General features: G+C 37.0%; 3 protein-coding genes and 1 long non-coding RNA gene across 5 annotated transcripts in view; 3 read left to right on the plus strand and 1 right to left on the minus strand.

The window, feature by feature from the left end:
• Positions 1–5,658, minus strand: part of LOC103515015 (40S ribosomal protein S3a) — a 10,609-nt gene extending 4,951 nt beyond the window's left edge. The window contains exon 1 of one of the 2 annotated variants that reach the window (XM_026827834.1): positions 5,537–5,658. In XM_026827834.1, the coding sequence (XP_026683635.1) occupies positions 5,537–5,598 (62 nt within the window). In that variant the 5' untranslated portion in view covers positions 5,599–5,658. Of the gene's footprint in view, positions 1–5,061; positions 5,090–5,536 lie in introns of those variants that run through there. The other variant, XM_026827833.1, reaches the window with a different exon arrangement.
• Positions 5,659–8,669: 3,011 nt separating this feature from the next.
• LOC103515016 (DDRGK domain-containing protein 1) lies at positions 8,670–11,655 on the plus strand (the record flags this gene model as incomplete). The annotated part of the gene is made up of 5 exons (XM_026827831.1): positions 8,670–8,840; positions 10,262–10,525; positions 10,955–11,060; positions 11,416–11,586; positions 11,633–11,655. Coding segments are annotated over 5 exons (735 nt in total), but the record flags the coding sequence as incomplete, so codon positions are not given.
• A 53-nt stretch (positions 11,656–11,708) lies between these two features.
• On the plus strand, positions 11,709–15,507 carry LOC113469848. The gene is made up of 3 exons (XR_003393138.1): positions 11,709–11,883; positions 12,094–12,162; positions 14,984–15,507. It is a non-coding gene; the product is annotated as an uncharacterized LOC113469848 (long non-coding RNA).
• Positions 15,508–16,578: 1,071 nt separating this feature from the next.
• On the plus strand, positions 16,579–18,295 carry LOC103515010. Its single transcript, XM_008479929.3, has 3 exons — positions 16,579–16,779; positions 17,531–18,060; positions 18,170–18,295. Exons 1-2 carry the CDS (start codon positions 16,709–16,711, stop codon positions 18,015–18,017), a joined length of 558 nt encoding a protein of 185 aa, XP_008478151.1. The 5' UTR covers positions 16,579–16,708; the 3' UTR covers positions 18,018–18,060; positions 18,170–18,295.
• The last annotated feature ends 816 nt before the right edge of the window (positions 18,296–19,111 follow it).

The raw sequence follows: 19,111 nt of genomic DNA on the forward strand, positions 1-19,111 counted from the left end.
CTCTCTACTTTTTTATAGGATAAGAAACGAATTAAAAACTTGAAAGATGCTCTGAACAAGCTATTCAGGCAAGTAGAATACTGCTCTCCCTTCAAGAAAATGGAAGACCATGAGATTCTCTACTTTTTTCTAGGATAAGAAGCGAATTAAAAACTTGAAAGATGCTCTGAACAAGCTATTCAGGCAAGTAGAATACTGCTCTCCCTTCAAGAAAATGGAAGACCATGAGAACTTAGTAAAAACACCTGCAGTGGATCAAAGGAGCACCAATGGAAGTGAACAACCTTTACTTACTTCATACACAACAACTACTCAGAATAATGTTTCCCTCTTTGAAGAAACAAAAGGTGAATGTGAAATGATCAGTGATACTCCACTGTTAGTTAGAGTGACAAATGAAAGCAGGTCAACACCAAATGAAAGCCAAGTTGAAACTATGAAGAACACTCAGCCTGCAGAAAACCAATTACAAGACCTTCCCCACAGTGTTGAAAGTCAATTTTTGCAGATAAATGAGCATAACCCTCGTGAAGACAGAGATTCGCAGAAAACTTGTTTTCAGTTTCAAGATATACAAAGAGAACTTCAGTCAGCTGTTCATGACAAACCAGAACAAGAGTTCGAATTTAATATTGACAAGTTGAGCTCATCACAAGGCAAGGCAGAAAGAATGATTGGAGACGAACCACTAAATGAAATTGAAAATGTTGAAGATGATGAATCAGACTGTACAGAGTTCGAACTATCATTTCATAAGGAACAAGATACGTGTATTGATATAAAACAGACAGATGAGAGGACAAATAATGCATCACTAAAATGTGATCAGACAGATGTTCAATATCCAAATAAAAGCCATCAGGAGGAATCAGTAAGAGGACCAAGCACAACAGAAACAAACGAAGTTTCTCAAAACGAGGTCAAGATTACAAAGGCATGGCCGAACTTGTAGTTATCAAACTAAAAACATAAACGAAACTCAAATATTAGGCGAGCGAGGAAAAGTTTTCAAAACGAGTTCAAGATTAAATACCATCCTATACCACAAGAGAGTTATGTTGCTAATGAAATGGTTTCTGATGACAACGAAGAATTTATTGTTCCACTAGATTCAAATGTGTGCTTACAGGGTTGATCATATCTCAGGGTCGGTTTAGATTTTAGCAAAATCCTTTCTTATTGCACACCTAGACCATAAAAGGAATATGCCTACCAAATTTCAGCTTTCTAGGTGTTGTGGTTCTCGAGATATATTGAAAATGTTGAAGATGATGAATCAGACTGTACAGAGTTCGAACTATCATTTGATAAGGAACAAGATACGTGTATTGATATAAAACAGACAGATGAGAGGACAAATAATGCATCACTAAAATATGATCAGACGGATGTTCAATGTCCAAATAAAAGCCATCAGGAGGAATCAGTAAGAGGACCAAGCACAACAGAAACAAACGAAGTTTCTCAAAACGAGGTCAAGATTAAATACCATCCTATGCCACAAGAGAGTTATGTTGCTAATGAAATGGTTTCTGATGACAACGAAGAATTTATTGTTCCACTAGATTCAAATGTGTGCTTACAGGATGATTATTTAAACTCTCAGTCTCTACTGCAACCACATAAAACAGATAGCACTGATATCACAAATCAAAACGACTTTTTACTTCGGACGCCTCCTAAATATACCAAACCTGATATACACAGCAGTAGTCAAAGTCCTTTGCTATTGAAAAGTAAAATTGCCATAGAAACTATTTTTCAAGAGGCCCAGAACAACAAAACTATTGAAGCTCAAATAATGACGATGCCAAACAGTGACAGTGAATCTTCCAGCCCATTCAAAATTCCCCCAAACCCAAGGAACTTAACCAAACATCATTTATCAAAAGATGAGGAAACTTCACCAGGACAAGCAAATGGTGATTGGTTCATAAAATCCTTGAAAACACTCCCTAAAAAACCATTCAAAACTTTACCAGACTACATCAGTAATATTCAAGAAGAAAATCAACCAAACATCATTTATCAAAAGATGAGGAAACTTCACCAGGACAAGCAAATGATGATTGGTTCATAAAATCCTTGAAAACATTCCCTAAAAAACCATTCAAAACTTTACCAGACTACATCAGTAATATTCAAGAAGAAAATTCTAAATCACAAAAAGGCAGGAATGTTCCATTACACAATAACATTAATATGAGGTCAAAATGTGAATCAATGTCAGTCCCCAGAATAGAAAGGAATGAAGTCACTAACAGAACTTTACCAGACAAAAACGACAATAACAAGTAATATTCAAGAAGAAAATTCTAAATCACAAAAAGGCAGGAATGTTCCATTACACAATAACATTAATAAGAGGTCAAAATGTGAATCAATGTCAGTCCCCAGAATAGAAAGGAATGAAGTCACTAACAGAACTTTACCAGACAAAAACGACAATAACATGATTAGAACTACAATAGAAGTGAGCAAATTTGAGGTTTTTCCAAAAGATAGCCCTAGAACAGTGGACAATGAACCAGAGGTTAACATTGAAGATAGTTCAACAACTTCACAATGCACCTCACTGAATGTTTATCATACACTAGCATATGTCTCTGATCAACTAAGGAAAAGAACAGGAAACCCATATCTGGCCAAAATCAGGACCACTAACACTCCTACAAAAAATATCAATCATAGTTTCACAAATTCACAATCTAGCAATACACCATATAACACTCCATGCAGTACAAAATATTCCCAGATGAGGGGTCAAATTTTGTCAAGTTCACAAATCAATACTTTTTTAAGTGACTCTCAAGTGGAAGATATTAATAAAAGTTCCCAGCTGCCCAACACAGGTAATGAAAAAGCAATCATTTCCAATCAATATAAACCACTTAAAATTAGTGACATAAGAGCCATAAGAAAACCAGTTTATTTTACACCTGATCCAGACAATTTAAATGCTACAAATTGGACCCCTGAAGATCTTAGACTTTTCTTTTAAAAGGTTTCAAGGGGAAAATAATAATAATAAATAATCAATTTTAAAGAAACATTGAATTTCTTTTATTTTGTTATAATATAAAATAATAATAGATAACACATTTTAACCTCTGAATCATGTGAGGTTTTACATATAAGATGGAAAAGATTTGTGGCTGTTGGAGTGAATCAGTTCTTAGACAGCTTCTTGTACAGGTGGTTCGTAACCCTCAGGTCTGTCTACTGTTTCACCAGACTCATCAATGGTAGCTCCTCCCTTGCCTTCTCCATGTAATTCCAACAGTTTGCTCAATTCAAATCTGGGCTTCTTGAGAACTTTGACCTGAAAACAACACAATAAAGTCCATTATTTAAGATCACAATCAGTGGAAATTTGCTCTATATTTGACATTACTAGAATTTTAATTTCAAAAATAAAACAATCTTTAAACAACAATTTTCTCATTTAAATTTACCAAGATAATTTATGCCCCAAAAATCCTGGTACCCCCTTTTTTTCAACAAAATACTCAAGTATATTTATTTACAATTCATGGACAGCCATAACATAATAAATTAAAAGAAATAACAATAAAGAAAAAGAAAAAAATATGTAACTGAAGAAAGAATAGGGGAAAATAGAGAAGGAAAAGATAGAAAAAAAAGAGTTAATGAGATGCTGTGTCCCATATTGGGGATGTGTTGCATCTCATGTTTTTAAAGGTAGGTTTAATTTTTACTATTATTAGATTTGTAGTAATTAGTGGATTGGAAGGTTTATTTATTTTTGTTATTATATTAATTAAGCTCATTTTTCAGGTTATTTAGGGTTTAGGGGATAATAATATTAGTAGGCAATTATTAGATGTCATTCTATCTTTAGGTAAAGTTTTTATCATACTTTTACATATAAACAAGTGGGTTAGTGGGGAATTTACAGTCTGAATGAACCTCAAGATGGGAAAAGGTCCGTGATTAATTGATGATGGAGATTAATCCCCAGAAGCAACACTATTTGGATAAAGTAAATAATAATAAAAATAAAAATACAGTTACCTTGCGGATGAAAACATCATGAAGGGGGTAGATGCCTTGACATTTCTTTTCAATTTCCTTTGCAATGGAATCGGGCAGGAGTTTGTTGACTACTTCCTTCAAATCGCTTTTGACTACTTCATTGATAATAATCTCAACCATTTTCTTTCTGATTTGTCTGACCTGTAAGAAAATAATAATAATAAAAAAAAAATCTGGTGTGAACATCACACGACTTTCCTTATCCTATTGAATGGTGCTTATTTGGGTGTTCTGTTGTAACATTTACAATATTTCTAACTGTTTAGTCAATATAGCTGAAAACCGCCAAAAAGCGGTCAAAATACCGCCAACCGCAGCACCTATTTTGACCAAACGTTTTGTGTTTCATCCTTGTCACATTTGTGAACTACATACAAAATTTCAAGTCTTTAGCTTATACCGTTCCCAAGATATTGTTAAATTACACCTAAAACCGCAAAAAGTGGTAAAATGCTGTCAAGCGTTGCACCGGTCTTAACCAAAGTTTAGTGTTGCATCCTTGTCACATTTGACAGCTACATACCAAATTTCAAGTCTCTAGCTCTTACCGTTCTCGAGATATTTTGTGTGTCGCATTCTTGTCACATTTGAAAGATACATACCAAATTTCAAGTCTCTAGCTCTTACCGTTCTCGAGATATTTTGTTTACAGACAGGACCCACACACACACACACACACACACACACATACACACACACACACATACACACACACACATACCGGTAACGTAATATTTCTAAGGACATACTACTTGGTAACATATTTTTCAGAACTTCTGTGATGGGAAATTATAAAACATGGTAAATCTACTAAGAGTGAACATTATGAGAGGTGTTCATGGGATAGAACTTCATAATAATGATTAAGCCTTGACATCATACCAATCCTTTCTTGTGAAGGGGTCAACACTGCAAAGGACATGGGAAATTATAAAACATGGTAAATCTACTAAGAGTGAACATTATGAGAGGTGTTCATGGGATAGAACTTCATAATAATGATTACCTTATAAAACATGGTAAATCTACAAAGAGTGAACATTATGAGAGGTGTTCATGGGATAGAACTTCATAATAATGATTAGAAAATAATTGAAGATTCAAATTTCTAATCATTACTTTTCCTCGACACCCTGCAAGAACCAGAAGAGAATCTGGTAGGGTGTCTTTTATCCTATTTCCCAAATTTCTAATCATTACTTTTCCTCGACACCCTGCAAGAACCTGAAGAGAATCTGGTAGGGTGTCTTTTATCCTATTTCATCCAAGTCATCCGGAGTGAAAAAGTAAAAGTGACCCTCTGGAAAACTGGACATCCTATTTCATCCAAGTCATCCGGAGTGAAAAAGTAAAAGTGACCCTCTGGAAAACTGGACTTATCCTATTTCATCCAAGTCATCCGGAGTGAAAAAGTAAAAGTGACCCTCTGGAAAACTGGACAAGAGCATTAGAAAGCGATATAAACTGAATGAATACTTACATCTTCTTTTTAACTCCCTTCTTACCACTTTTGGCAAGTCCTTTATTTTTGCCGACAGCCATGCTTAATTTTGAATTTCAAAAGAGAAAGAGAAGAACTAGGCTAACTAGCTGCTCATTGGTGTTGTTGAAATGTTGACACTCGATTTGTTTTGCCAACGAGTAATACCTTTCACGACGTTGCCAGATTGAAACGTGATTGAATTATCGTACATTTGACGTAGAAGTTAGAGATGGGAAAAGAACGTACGAACGAACTGTAGGAACTTGTTCTTTGAAAAAGTTCGTTCCTGAACGGAACTGTTCTTTCTGAAGAAGTAGAGAAGAACTAGCTGCTGCTGCTCATTGGTGTTGTTGACACTCGATTTGTTTTGCCAACGAGTAATACCTTTCACGACGTTGCCAGATTGAAACGTGATTGAATTATCGTACATTTGACGAAAGTCCGTATGATATGTGAATTACCGTACAGATTTTTTTTTTTATTTACTCGTTGGCGATTGCGTGTGGATGTGAATATGATGGATGGATTAATATCCGGATTTTGGAACAAATTTTGAAATTTGATAAAAAAGAAAAAAAAAAAAATCTTTCGTGTCCACTGATACTGATCCACTCTTGCACTTGATATAATATTTGGTTCTTGATATAAGCTCTGGCCTACAAAGTGCACTTCAGACAGTATACTTCGTAGTCATACATAATACTTAACATATCACAGAGGTTAGTAAAAAAGAAATCCATCTACCTATCAGATTAGAGAGTAGGTACGTAGGTAGGTACTCCATAGGATACATGGGTTTTGAACAGCTGGTACACCAATTTTAAAGAACTACCCCTGGGTCCACAGTCTCCTAGAAGAAAAGTATTTAAGCTCTGAGACAAGTGCAGATAGCTACATGGAAAATATCCTTAAATTCCGTACCCATTTGTCATAAGTTTCATCCAATTTTCCCTGATTGTCCTGCAGGCACTAGATAATTTAAATGAGAGTGCTCCCACCACACATGACATGATCTTTTCCGAATGACAAGTGGGAATAGACCTTTAGAGTACCCAACAAAAGTTAACATGAGATTGTAAACCTTCTTTCTTCTTTTCCCTCTCATACGTACATGAAAACAAACTGGGCCCGTCCCTCCGGGAATTTTTTAGCCAGTAGTTTATTGGATCGTGATTAGAGAAAATCAGTATTTATGTACCTACCTACCTAATTTGTTTAATCTTCAGTTTATTATTATTCTTGATTTGATTTTTCGATTTTACTTTCATGTAATGATTTAAATAAAATCAAGACTAGAGCCCGTTCTCCCTTTATTCCCAATATAATGTTTAAGTCACCCATCCATTTATTGGCCTTTCTCGGCGTACCATCCCTTTATTCCCAATATAATGTTTAAGTCACCCATCCATTTATTGGCCTTTCTCGGCGTACCTTAACGCAGGTGACGCTAAAACCGGTCTCAAATGATCGACTGAAGTGTTATCTAAAACTTTCTCGCTTTGAGTTCATAGGTCGCCGCGACAAATTTCAAGATCAGAGCTCATTTGTGTGAGATACACCAATTTTAAAGAACTACCCCTGGGTCCACACTAGTCCACAGTCTCCACAAGAAAAGTATTTAAGCTCTGAGACAAGTGCAGATAGCTACATGGAAAATATCCTTAAAGTCCATACCCAGTTGTCATAAGTTTCATCCAATTTTTCCTGATTGTCCTGCAGGCACTAGATAAATTAAATGAGAGTGCTCCCACCACACATGACATCTTTTCCGAATGACAAGTGGGAATAGACCTTTAGAGTACCCAACAAAAGTTAACATGAGATTGTAAACCCCAGGAGTTAATAAAGCAGCTCATACTCCATCCCAACTAGCTTCTTTCATGAAAGCATGCTTCTACACTTAATATGAATGATTTTATCAAATAAAAACTAGTTGGGACAAAGATTTAAGGTATTCAGGACATGTAACTGATTGAACTATTGGAGATCTTCACTTATTTATGGATGATTTTATCAAATAAAAACTAGTTGGGACAAAGATTTAAGGTATTCAGGACATGTAACTGATTGAACTATTGGAGATCTCCAATAGTCCAATGTTCTGTCTCCAGCTAATGAAGCTCTGTGTTATTTTTTATTTATTTTTATTTTTTCAGGAGACAAGCCAGCAGAAATCTCATATACAGGATACCCAGCAAAGTTGCGGACAAGTGACAACAGTAAACAATGGAGGAATATGATCTGTACCTTTATCTGTCCATATTCTCAGCAGTTACTGTCATAGGTCTCGTGTTTTATGTTTTTAAGAAACAAGGCTCTGGTAAGTTTGTTTCCAAGCAGATCAGTGGGTAGTAGGTAATCATATTAAGCATACTTAGTTAGTTTGAAAGTTATCCTTTAAAGAGTTTAAAGAATTGTGTCAATTACTCAATAATAGATACCTAGAGTAGGTAGTCATATATTCCAAAACTAAACAAAGTCCAAAGATTTTTTTTCTCTCTCCAGTCAGGTCCAAAGCCCTATTTATTTCAATATATTCCATCTTATTTCAGGGATCAGTGAAGATGTCCCACTACCAGGAACAACCTCATTGTGTCAATTACTCAATAATAGATACCTACTCAATAATAGATAACCATCAAGAAGAGAAAGGCAAACTGGTTGGGGCATATTCTACGCCGAGACTGCATACAAAGAAGAATCATGGAAGACAAAATCGAAGAGTAGGTAGTCATATATTCCAAAACAAAACAAAGTCCAAAGATTTTTTTTTTCTCCAGTCAGGTCCAAAGCCCTATTTATTTCAATATATTCCATCTTATTTCAGGGATCAGTGAAGATGTCCCACTACCAGGAACAACTCAGAGGATGAATGCAATTCTAACCAACAGGAACAATGCAAGATCAAGAATGAGAGCTGCTAGGACAGGTTTGTAGAAATAAAATAAATCAACAGCTATGATTGTTAGATAGAAAATCATATTTATCATGGAAAAAGCTTTTTAAATTACCCATGTGACTTGAGAGAGTCATAGATTAAGTCTCCCTTTAAAGCACTGTTTTCAAATAGAAGATGTCCTCACAACCAGTCATTTTTTTATTATTATTATTATTATTATTATTTTTTTTTTTTAATAGAACAGGATTGGACAGTGGAGGAGACGAAAGGGAAGATGATGGTGAAGGAGAGGAAGATAATGATCAACCTACCAGACCCTTGTTGGACATTGGGGACAAAAAAGTGGGAACCAAGAAGTTGGCCAAACTGGAAGCCAAGGCTGCCAAGAAAGCACAACGTGAGGTATTATTTTTTTTCTAAAGCTTTGCATGTAAATTCTCTTGATATTTAGATCAATTACTTAACGGTATGATAGATCTTTGAAAAGAGAGAAAAAAGTGAAGTTAGCAAAAATGGGCCTTTTTTATGTTATGATTCAACTTCTAACTCCCAAGATTTCCTCTTGCTCTTGAAAAAAGAAAGAAAATGTAGAGTGTTCATGGAATACCCCAGTTATATGGTCAATTACTTAACGGTATGATACTTAGATCTTTGAAAAGAGAGAAAAAAGTGAAGTTAGCAAAAATGGGCCTTTTTTATGTTATAATTCAACTTCTAACTCCCAAGATTTCCTCTTGCTCTTGAAAAAAGAAAGAAAATGTAGAGTGTTCATGGAATACCCCAGTTATATGGTTCCTTTCTAATATTCTCATGAGCTGTAAAAGATTTTTGTTCATTTTTATTTATTTTTATTTTTTTGTAGCAAGAGCAACAAGAGAGAGCCGAAAAGAAGAAGCAACAGGAGATAGAGGAAGAGGAAAAGAAGAAACAGCAACTCAAAGAGGAAGAAGCGGAAAGGAAAAGGGAAGAGGAAGAAAAGAAGATCCGAGAAGAGCGAGAGAAGCAGGAGTTGGAGGAGTATTTGAAGTTGAAGCAAGGATTCAGTGTGGAAGAAGAAGGATATGATGAGCTCGAAGATGAGGAGGATGCGAAGAATCTGCTGGAGAGTTGTATACAAATAAATTTTAATTTATTTTATGTTGAAATATCGGTTTATGCTTTCTTTAATGGGACTACCAGGTCCTGACCTTTTTTTTATTAGAGTACACACTCGAGCTTTGGGTGGGTATATTCTTTCGTGTTAGTTGATGGATAACATGAAGGAGGTAATTATTCCAAGGTTTGTTTTGTTCAAAACAACAAAGCAAACCTTGGAGTAATTAAGTACACATCTGCAAATTAAGAAGGAATGTTTGACGCATTTTAACTCCAAACTATCATGTTTACAATTCATTTGTCATTTATGTAGATCACTTCAAAAACATTAATATTGTTTGAACACATTTCCTTTTGAAATAATCAGTAGATTTTTTTTCTTTCTTCTTTTCCCTCTCATACGTACATGAAAACAAACTGGGCCCGTCCCTCCGGGAATTTTTTAGCCAGTAGGTAGTTTATTGGATCGTGATTAGAGAAAATCAGTATCTATGTACCTACCTACCTAATTTGTTTAATCTTCAGTTTATTATTATTCTTGATTTGATTTTTCGATTTTACTTTCATGTAATGATTTAAATAAAATTAAGACTAGAGCCCGACACACGACACCGAAGCGAATACACTAGTCCGTTCCTTATGCCTTTTATTATTACTATTGTAATTTAATAAAGGAAGGACGGACTAAAAACAATGGTGATTTATTTGTTTTCCGAGAGACGATGTAGCAAGAGCAACAAGAGAGAGCCGAAAATAAGAAGCAACAGGAGATAGAGGAAGAGGAAAAGAAGAAACAGCAACTCAAAGAGGAAGAAGCGGAAAGGAAAAGGGAAGAGGAAGAAAAGAAGATCCGAGAAGAGCGAGAGAAACAGGAGTTGGAGGAGTATTTGAAGTTGAAGCAAGGATTCAGTGTGGAAGAAGAAGGATATGATGAGCTCGAAGATGAGGAGGATGCGAAGAATCTGCTGGAGAGATTCATCACACATATTCAAGTGAGTAACCTTACGCCGCGTCCGCGTCTGCCTTGTAAGCGCTAGGCTGTGGGTTCGATTCTCGCCTTGGGGCGGATTTTATCCTGACCGGATAATGTTCGCTCTCGGAACGGCTTGCTTTCTCCTATCCTGTCTTCCTTCTCTGTTCGATTTCGGGACGATAAGACCTTAGCTCTATCAAACCTTTTAAAGAAAAGAAGAAAAAAAAAATACGCCAAACTGCTGTGTTATTGTAGTAGCAATAGTAACCATGGCAGTGAAGGTTTTGTCCTAACTACTGTCTTTGAATCCTGCCTGTTTGTTTTCTATAGAGTATGTGCCGATTCTAACGTAATATGATGTCAGTTCCTGTGCTGAGGTAAATTCGAACTCATATCCTCTCGCTTATCAGACGAGTACTTAACCACGATCTATTCATATTGATTTCAGCAAAACAAAGTTGTAGTCATGGAGGATTTGGCCGCCTTGTTCCGAATGAAAACACAAAGTGTGATCGATCGAATTGTCGAGCTGCAAAAAACCGGAGCTCTTACAGGTATGTTTTTTTTTTTTTTTTTTTTGTTGTTTTTTTTTTTTTTTTTTTTCATCTGCTGTGTCCTTACATAGTTGATCGACGACCGGTGGACTCTGTGTAGACACAGCTTAGAGGAAGTCTTATCCTAAATCGAAGAGAGAAGGAGCACAGGGTAGGAGAAGGCCAGCCGTTCAGAAAACAACTTTATCTGTTATGGAAATGATGCAAATTTTTTGATCCCGACGGAAATCGAACCCGGGTCTCTCACGTGCAAGGCGAGCGCAGTGACCACTACGCCATGGGAGCTGACAAGCTTAATAACTTTTGATCCGAATCGCAAACTTAATTAAGTACTTTTTTTTAAATATTTTCACAGGTGTTATCGATGACCGGGGCAAGTTCATATACATTTCCCAGGAGGAGCTCAACTCAGTGGCGACCTTCATCAAGCAGAGGGGACGCGTATCAGTGTCGGAGTTAGTGGAGAATAGCAATCAACTGGTCACACTAATACCTGACCAAGTAGCCTCACGGAAATCGAACCCGGGTCTCTCGCGTGCAAGGCGAGCGCAGTGACCACTACGTCATGGGAGCTGACAAACTCAATAACTTTTGATCCGAATCGCAAACTTAATTACTTTTTTTTTATATTTTCACAGGTGTCATCGATGACCGGGGCAAGTTCATATACATTTCCCAGGAGGAGCTCAACTCAGTGGCGACCTTCATCAAGCAGAAGGGACGCGTATCAGTGTCGGAGTTAGTGGAGAATAGCAATCAACTGGTCACACTAATACCTGACCAAATAGCCTCGTGACCTGTAAGATTAGAACGGACAGACAAGGTAGGAAAAGATTAGAACGGACAAGTGGACAATAGCAATCAACTGGTCACACTAATACCTGACCAAGTAGCCTCGTGGCCTGTAAGATTAGAACGGACAGACAAGGTAGGAAAAGATTACAACGGACAAGTGGACAATAGCAATCAACTGGTCACACTAATACCTGACCAGGTTACCACGTGACCTGTAAGATTAGAACAAACAGACAAGGTAGAGAAGAGATGAAGAGATAGAGGAACTGACCAAATTACCCTCTAGCTAGCTGGCAGTTTTCAAAAGGTTCTCTCTCCCAGGGAATGAAATTCGAGGGGGGGAAAGAAAAGAGATAAAGGAGGGGAAAATATAGAAGAGAAGAGGGAGGAGAAAAAGTTTGGAATAGAGGGGATTACAGTAAAAAGGAAATAATAGAATATACCCTGCTTATACTGCCAGAATGAGACTGAAAAATCCCTTTACTCCCGCAGTCTAAACAAGAGAACGAGAGGAGAGAAGAGATTGTGATAAAGGAAGAAAAATACAGAAGAGAGGTGAGAGGAGAAACAAAGCTGGAAAAAGAGGGGATTATAGTAAAAAGGAAAGAAATAAAGAAGAGAAAATTGGGAAAGAAAAATACTCATTGCTCGTTGGATTTTGGGACCGATGGGACCCGTGGCGTGGGGACCTCGCAGGGGCCTTTTTGCACTGAACCTCTCGTTTATTCAAATTGAAAAATATATTAGACCCTGTTTACACACATAGCTTTAGATATATTTTAAACATGTAGCGAGGCATTTTTAGTCCGTCCTTCCTTTATTATTACTAATACCTAATAAAAGGTATAGTGGACGGACTATTGTATTCGCTCCGGTGTCTGTCTGTCCCCATAGAAGGACTTATCCAAACCTGGTCGACCTATATATCAAATTAAAGGTCTTTCTACCAGGAACACGAAAACTGGTTTTGGGGGGATTTTTTTTTTTTTTACATTTTCTCACACAAATGAGCTCTGATCTTGAAATTTGTCGCGATGATCTATGAACTCAAAGCGAGAAAGTTTTAGATAACACTTCAGTCGATAATTTAAGACCGGTTTTAGCGTCACCTGTGTTAAGCTACGCCGAGTAAGGCCAATAAATGGATGGGTGACTTAAACCTTATATTGGGAATAAAGGGAGAACGGGCTCTAGTCTCCGCTGAGAAAGGCCAATAAATGGATGGGTGACTTGAACATTATATTGGTAGTTATTAGGAAACATAATAATAATAATGAGAATGGTTTATTTTAATGTAACTATAAAAATATCTTCCTTTTGTTCCTATATAAGTACCCCCAATGGTACTTTAAAAGGGAGAACGGGCTCTAGTCTTGATTTTAAATCATTACATGAAAGTAAAATCAAAAATCAAATCAATAATAATAATAATAATAAACTGAATATTAAACAAATTAGGTAGGTACGTAGCTATTCTTTAACCACGATCGAATAAACTACGGACTACGGCCCAAAAAATTCCCGGAGGGACGGGCCCAGCTTGTTGATTTGTACATTATGTTCCCCCTCCACTATTCACTACATAAATACATAAAACCAACACTAGTACATACATAATTACACAATCCCACCACTAAATACATACATATTACATAATAGGTACTCCCATTAATTTTAATCTACCACAAAACATTATTTTAATTTCTGCTGGGGAGCGAATATTAATTTATTTAAAAGGGGGGTGTGTTCCCGAATTATTTCAGGGAGCAATGTCACATTTCCCCTCTCTTTCCCCCCTTTTTTCTGGTTTTGGAGAAATTTGGGTGGTATGTGACGTTGTGGTCATTTCATAATTTACTCCCATTAATTTTAATCTACCACAAAACATTATTTTAATTTCTGCTGTGGAGCGAATATTAATTTATTTAAAAAGGGGGGTGTGTTCCCAAATTATTTCAGGGAGCCATGTCACATTTCCCCTCTCTTTCCCCCCTTTTTTCTGGTTTTGGAGAAATTTGGGTGGTATGTGACGTTGTGGTCATTTCATAATTTATACACAATACCCCCGCTATTTTCACCCTCCCTATCCACAATAGTGACATCGACATTTGACTTTTTTTAAATGGTGAAAAAATACGGATTTCCCGATTTTTACCTGGAACAAAGGCATGCACACCCCCCCCCAAACAAAAAACTATTTTGCATCAAATAAAAAAAAAGAACAAATACCAATGAAATAATTCGAAATAAAAACATCCTTGTACCTATCCTTGGGTAAAACTGCTTTACCCAAGGATAGGTACTAAATTACAAATAATCCGTTTTGGATTACATTTGAATTGAAGTTAATATAAAACTATAAATCCCTTTCGGTTTGTTTGTGAATCTCCTTGTCCCTTTTTTTCTGGAGGAATAGAGAGAGAGAGGGAGGGAGAGAAAGAGAGATAAAGAGAAAGAGAGAAAGGAAGAGGAGAGAAACACGGTATGGAGAGAAAGAAAAAGGATAGAGATAACGAAACGAGACTTGTAAAATGTAAATGCAATTTCTTTGTGTTATTATGTCACAACTTTGGTGCTCACTGCAGCATTGTAGGATTTTTCCCACTACATATTCAGCACCTTTGATTAAAGGAAGTCTTATCCTAACCTAAATCGAAGAGAGAAGGAGCACAGGATAGGAGAAGGCCAGCCGTTCAGAAAACAAACTTTATCTGTTAAGGAAATGATGCAAATTTTTTGATCCCGACGGAAATCGAACTCGGGTCTCTCGTGTGCAAGGCGAGCGCAGTGACCACTACGCCATGGGAGCTGACAAGCTTAATAACTTTTGATCCGAATCGCAAACTTAATTACTTTTTTTTAATATTTTCACAGGTGTTATCGATGACCGGGGCAAGTTCATATACATTTCCCAGGAGGAGCTCAACTCAGTGGCGACCTTCATCAAGCAGAGGGGACGCGTATCAGTGTCGGAGTTAGTGGAGAATAGCAATCAACTGGTCACACTAATACCTGACCAAGTAGCCTCGTGACCTGTAAGATTAGAACAGACATACAAGGTAGAGAAGAGATGAAGAGATAGAGGAACTGACCAAATTACCCTCTAGCTAGCTGGCAGTTTTCAAAAGGTTCTCTCTGCTTTTAAAGAACAAGCACAAGTTCTCAGGATGGTTGACTGAGGTTCAGGATAACCCAATTAAACATGGCTAGAGACCATCACCCCGGTGTATGGCAGAAAAAAAGAAAAGATATCCTTTCTTTATTCTGCCATCATCATTCGGCTACAGCTGAAGCCGCTACTACAACAGCCAAATTGAACTTTCTTTCTCAAGAGAATTATTACTCCGGAGGTCTGAAAGTCCCGAAATCCAAGAGAGGGCGATGACAAGATAGGAGCAAACCAACCGTTCCGAGGTCGAACCTTATCTGTTCAGGATAAGTTCGCCCCGGGCGGGAATCGAACCCACAACTGCACGACTTAGTGCTTACAAAACAGAGGTGCTACCCTCCAAGCTAACTGAGTTGGCGAACCATTTTCAACTGTTCATTAGAGATGTGAACAATTCTGAGCTCCATGAATGCTATTTGACTTTTGTTTAGAAAAATATTATATTTTGTATACAAATAAATTTTAATTTATTTTATGTTGAAATATCGGTTTATGCTTTCTTTAATGGGACTACCAGGTCCTGACCTTTTTTTTATTAGAGTACACACTCGAGCTTTGGGTGGGTATATTCTTTCGTGTTAGTTGATGGATAACATGAAGGAGGTAATTATTCCAAGGTTTGTTTTGTTCAAAACAACAAAGCAAACCTTGGAGTAATTAAGTACACATCTGCAAATTAAGAAGGAATGTTTGACGCATTTTAACTCCAAACTATCATGTTTACAATTCATTTGTCATTTATGTAGATCACTTCAAAAACATTGATATTGTTTGAACAAAATTTCTTTTGAAATAATTAGTAGATTTTTTTCTTTCTTCTTTTCCCTCTCATACGTACATGAAAACAAACTGGGCCCGTCCCTCCGGGAATTTTTTAGCCAGTAGGTAGTTTATTGGATCGTGATTAGAGAAAATCAGTATCTATGTACCTACCTACCTAATTTGTTTAATCTTCAGTTTATTATTATTCTTGATTTGATTTTTCGATTTTACTTTCATGTAATGATTTAAATAAAATCAAGACTAGAGCCCGTTATCCCTTTATTCCCAATATAATGTTTAAGTCACCCATCCATTTATTGGCCTTTCTCGGCGTACCTTAACGCAGGTGACGCTAAAACCGGTCTCAAATGATCGACTGAAGTGTTATCTAAAACTTTCTCGCTTTGAGTTCATAGGTCGCCGCGACAAATTTCAAGATCAGAGCTCATTTGTGTGAGAAAATGTAAAAAAAATCCCCCAAAAACCAGTTTTTTTGGCACCACCACTGTCGTGTTCCTGGTTAAAAGACCTTTAATTTGATATATAGGTCGACTAGGTTTGGATAAGTCCTTCTATGGAGTCAGACACACAGACAGACACACGGACGACACCGAAGCGAATACACTAGTCTGTCCCTTATGCCTTTTATTATTACTATTGTAATTTAATAAAGGAAGGACGGGCTAAAAACAATGGTGATTTATTTGTTTTCAAATCAAAAAGCATGTGGACTAATGAGCTCCCAGCAAAAACCTTACTCAACGTTACCATCTTTAGGTATTTATACTCGGAAAATGTTCGACACCCAACTGTATTCCAGTAATCTTTGCTGATAAAGTTCTTGGTCTTTCTGATAAATAAGTACGATCACTCGTTTCTATCTCCAGAAATCTTCTAGTTGATTCGTTCTTGTTTTTTCAAGATGAAGAGAATGCTCAATGCACTGATGCTCTGTCTTGTCTTCTGTCTGGTCAGCAATGGTGTTTTAGTTTCGTAAGTTATATAATTTATATTTATCAGATTTTCTGTTATTTTTGTTTATTCAGCAGTGGTTTTACTCCCTCTGCAAAGTGTAGGAGTGGAGCAAATTTGGGTGTGGCTTTTATCTGAATTGCTATTCTTCAATCAAATCAATTAAGGGTTTCAAAAGTTGCAAAAAATATTACGTAGATGTACCTAAAAAACGTTACTTCCAGAAGTTACTACCTATCTGTTAAACTCGGAAGCCATGTGTTTTAAGTATGCGCCATTATTAATATTATCTTTTATATGTGTATTTTTAGCGCTTTTCGAGCTAACGCCAATCTGGGAATCTCGGCTAAGACAAACCTCCAAGGAACCCCTCTCAACATCTTGCCTAATCCCGTGGAAGGTGCCGCCGCTGTTGAAGGTTCTGCTACTGTGAACATTCCACCTGTATTGAATCAAGACACATTGACGGGAAAAGGAGCGTCAATTGCGAACCCTGGGCATATTAATATCAAACCCTGGGATATTTACCGTGAGTAAGGAAATAAAGGCGTCAGATGATTTTGATGAAACTGATGTCTGTATCCTGTATCACATGGCTGAACTGATCATTCCAATTCTGAGCTTCTCTGCATGAGCAGAAACCAAAATTTTATCCTTAGCAATCGTTATATATGTTAACTTCCAGAAGTTACTACCTATCTATTAAACTCGGAAGCCATGTGTTTTAAGTATGCGCCATTATTAATATTATCTTTTATATGTGTATTTTTAGCGCTTATCGAGCTAACGTCAATCCGGGAATCTCGCCTAAGAAAAACCTCCAAGGAAGCCCTCTCAACATGTTGTCCCAGAATAACTTAATTCCAAAAGCCAAAGGGCTGCCAGAGCCTCTCAACATGTTGCCTAATCCCCTGGAAGTTGCCACTGCTGCGGTCAATGAAGGTTCTGCTACTGTGACCAACCAATTCTCACTAAGTGCCGTCAATCAACTTGCATCCAATTTCGTACGAACCCTCGCCCTCAAGGTTGTAGCGGCCTTCCGAGAAATGGTTGAGAATATGGTTGCTTTAATCCCAATGCAGTATAAAGTGTCCGTATTGAAATTTGTCAACAATCTGCAAGCTTTGCTGGCAAAGACTCCAGACAGCATTCAACCTGTATTGAATGAAAACACATTGAGGGGAAATAAAGTGTCAATTGCGAACCCCGGGTATAATGAAGAAGGCTATGATGATAATGGTATTGACGATGATGAGTAAGGAAATAAAGGCGTCAGATGATTTTGATGAAACTGTCTGTATCACATGGCTGAACTGATCATTCGCATGAGCAGAAACCAAAATTTTATCCTTAGCAATCGTTATAGTTTTTGGGAAGTGTAAAATCTCTTTAATAATTACTACCTACGAGTTGGTATCACATTGCTGAACTGATCATTCCAATTCTGAGCTTCTCTGCATGAGCAGAAACCAAAATTTTGTCCTTAGCAATCGTTATAGTTTTTGGGAAGTGTAAAATCTCTTTAATAATTACTACCTACGAGTAGATAGGTAGTATAGGTATGGGAAATGTAAAATCTCTTTAATAATTACTACCTACGAGTAGATAGGTAGTATAGGTACATAACCAAAAATGAAATAAATTTCCTTCCTCTTTCAGAAATGAAGATTTATCTCGATCTTTTTCTTGATGACAGGTAGTTTTAAGATCTTTTCAGATGGAACCAATGGGGCCTATTAGAATAGAATAGAATGTACCCTGCTTAATGCTTATACTACCAGAGGGAGAGAGATAGATGAATGAGAAAAGAGACTGAAAACAAACAGACTAAACAAGTTAACATAACGCAGACGGAACATTCGCGGATCCGGCCGGCGCCAAGCTAAGGGCGGGCCGGCTCTAAAATAGGACTACCCTATGTACAAGCAAGAGCTTGCGACCGAAAGAGGATAGGACAGAAGGAAGAGAGAAGCTAAAGCCCTGCGCTATTCTGGTATCGTCAATGTCAAGGGAGACAAGTTTGGAGGAATTTTTTGTTTTTTTTTTACGCCTCGAAGTAAAAAGAGCAGGCATATGCTGCGGTCTGAGGCTGAACTTTCATAAACCAATTATTTAACGTTTATTAATAACTTTATTTAATAATCTTTTCTCACAAGTGTTTGAATTTTATTTTAACTCTAAGCTGTAAGTTGATTTCTTTCAAACCCTCGAAAGCCTTATGAGTCTCGAGGGTAGCAGTCTGGGTTCTAGCGCTCTCTCTCTCCACACTGAGATGCCGATGCTCGCGACCTCAAGTTGACAAGTTGAGAAAACAACTTACAGCTTAGAGTTAACGAAAATTTTAAAATAAATG

Source organism: Diaphorina citri, unplaced genomic scaffold (genome assembly GCF_000475195.1).
Source record: "Diaphorina citri unplaced genomic scaffold, Diaci psyllid genome assembly version 1.1 scaffold1258, whole genome shotgun sequence".
NCBI lineage: Eukaryota > Metazoa > Arthropoda > Insecta > Hemiptera > Psyllidae > Diaphorina > Diaphorina citri.

What these genes read in the sequence shown, in the direction of transcription:
- LOC103515010 (XM_008479929.3), top strand. Translation starts at nt 16,709, where the DNA reads ATGAAGAGAATGCTCAATGCACTGATGCTCTGTCTTGTCTTCTGTCTG. An exon ending in AGCAATGGTGTTTTAGTTTC is followed by an intron (nt 16,780 to 17,530) that starts GTAAGTTATATA and finishes GTGTATTTTTAG; the next exon opens with CGCTTATCGAGCTAACGTCA.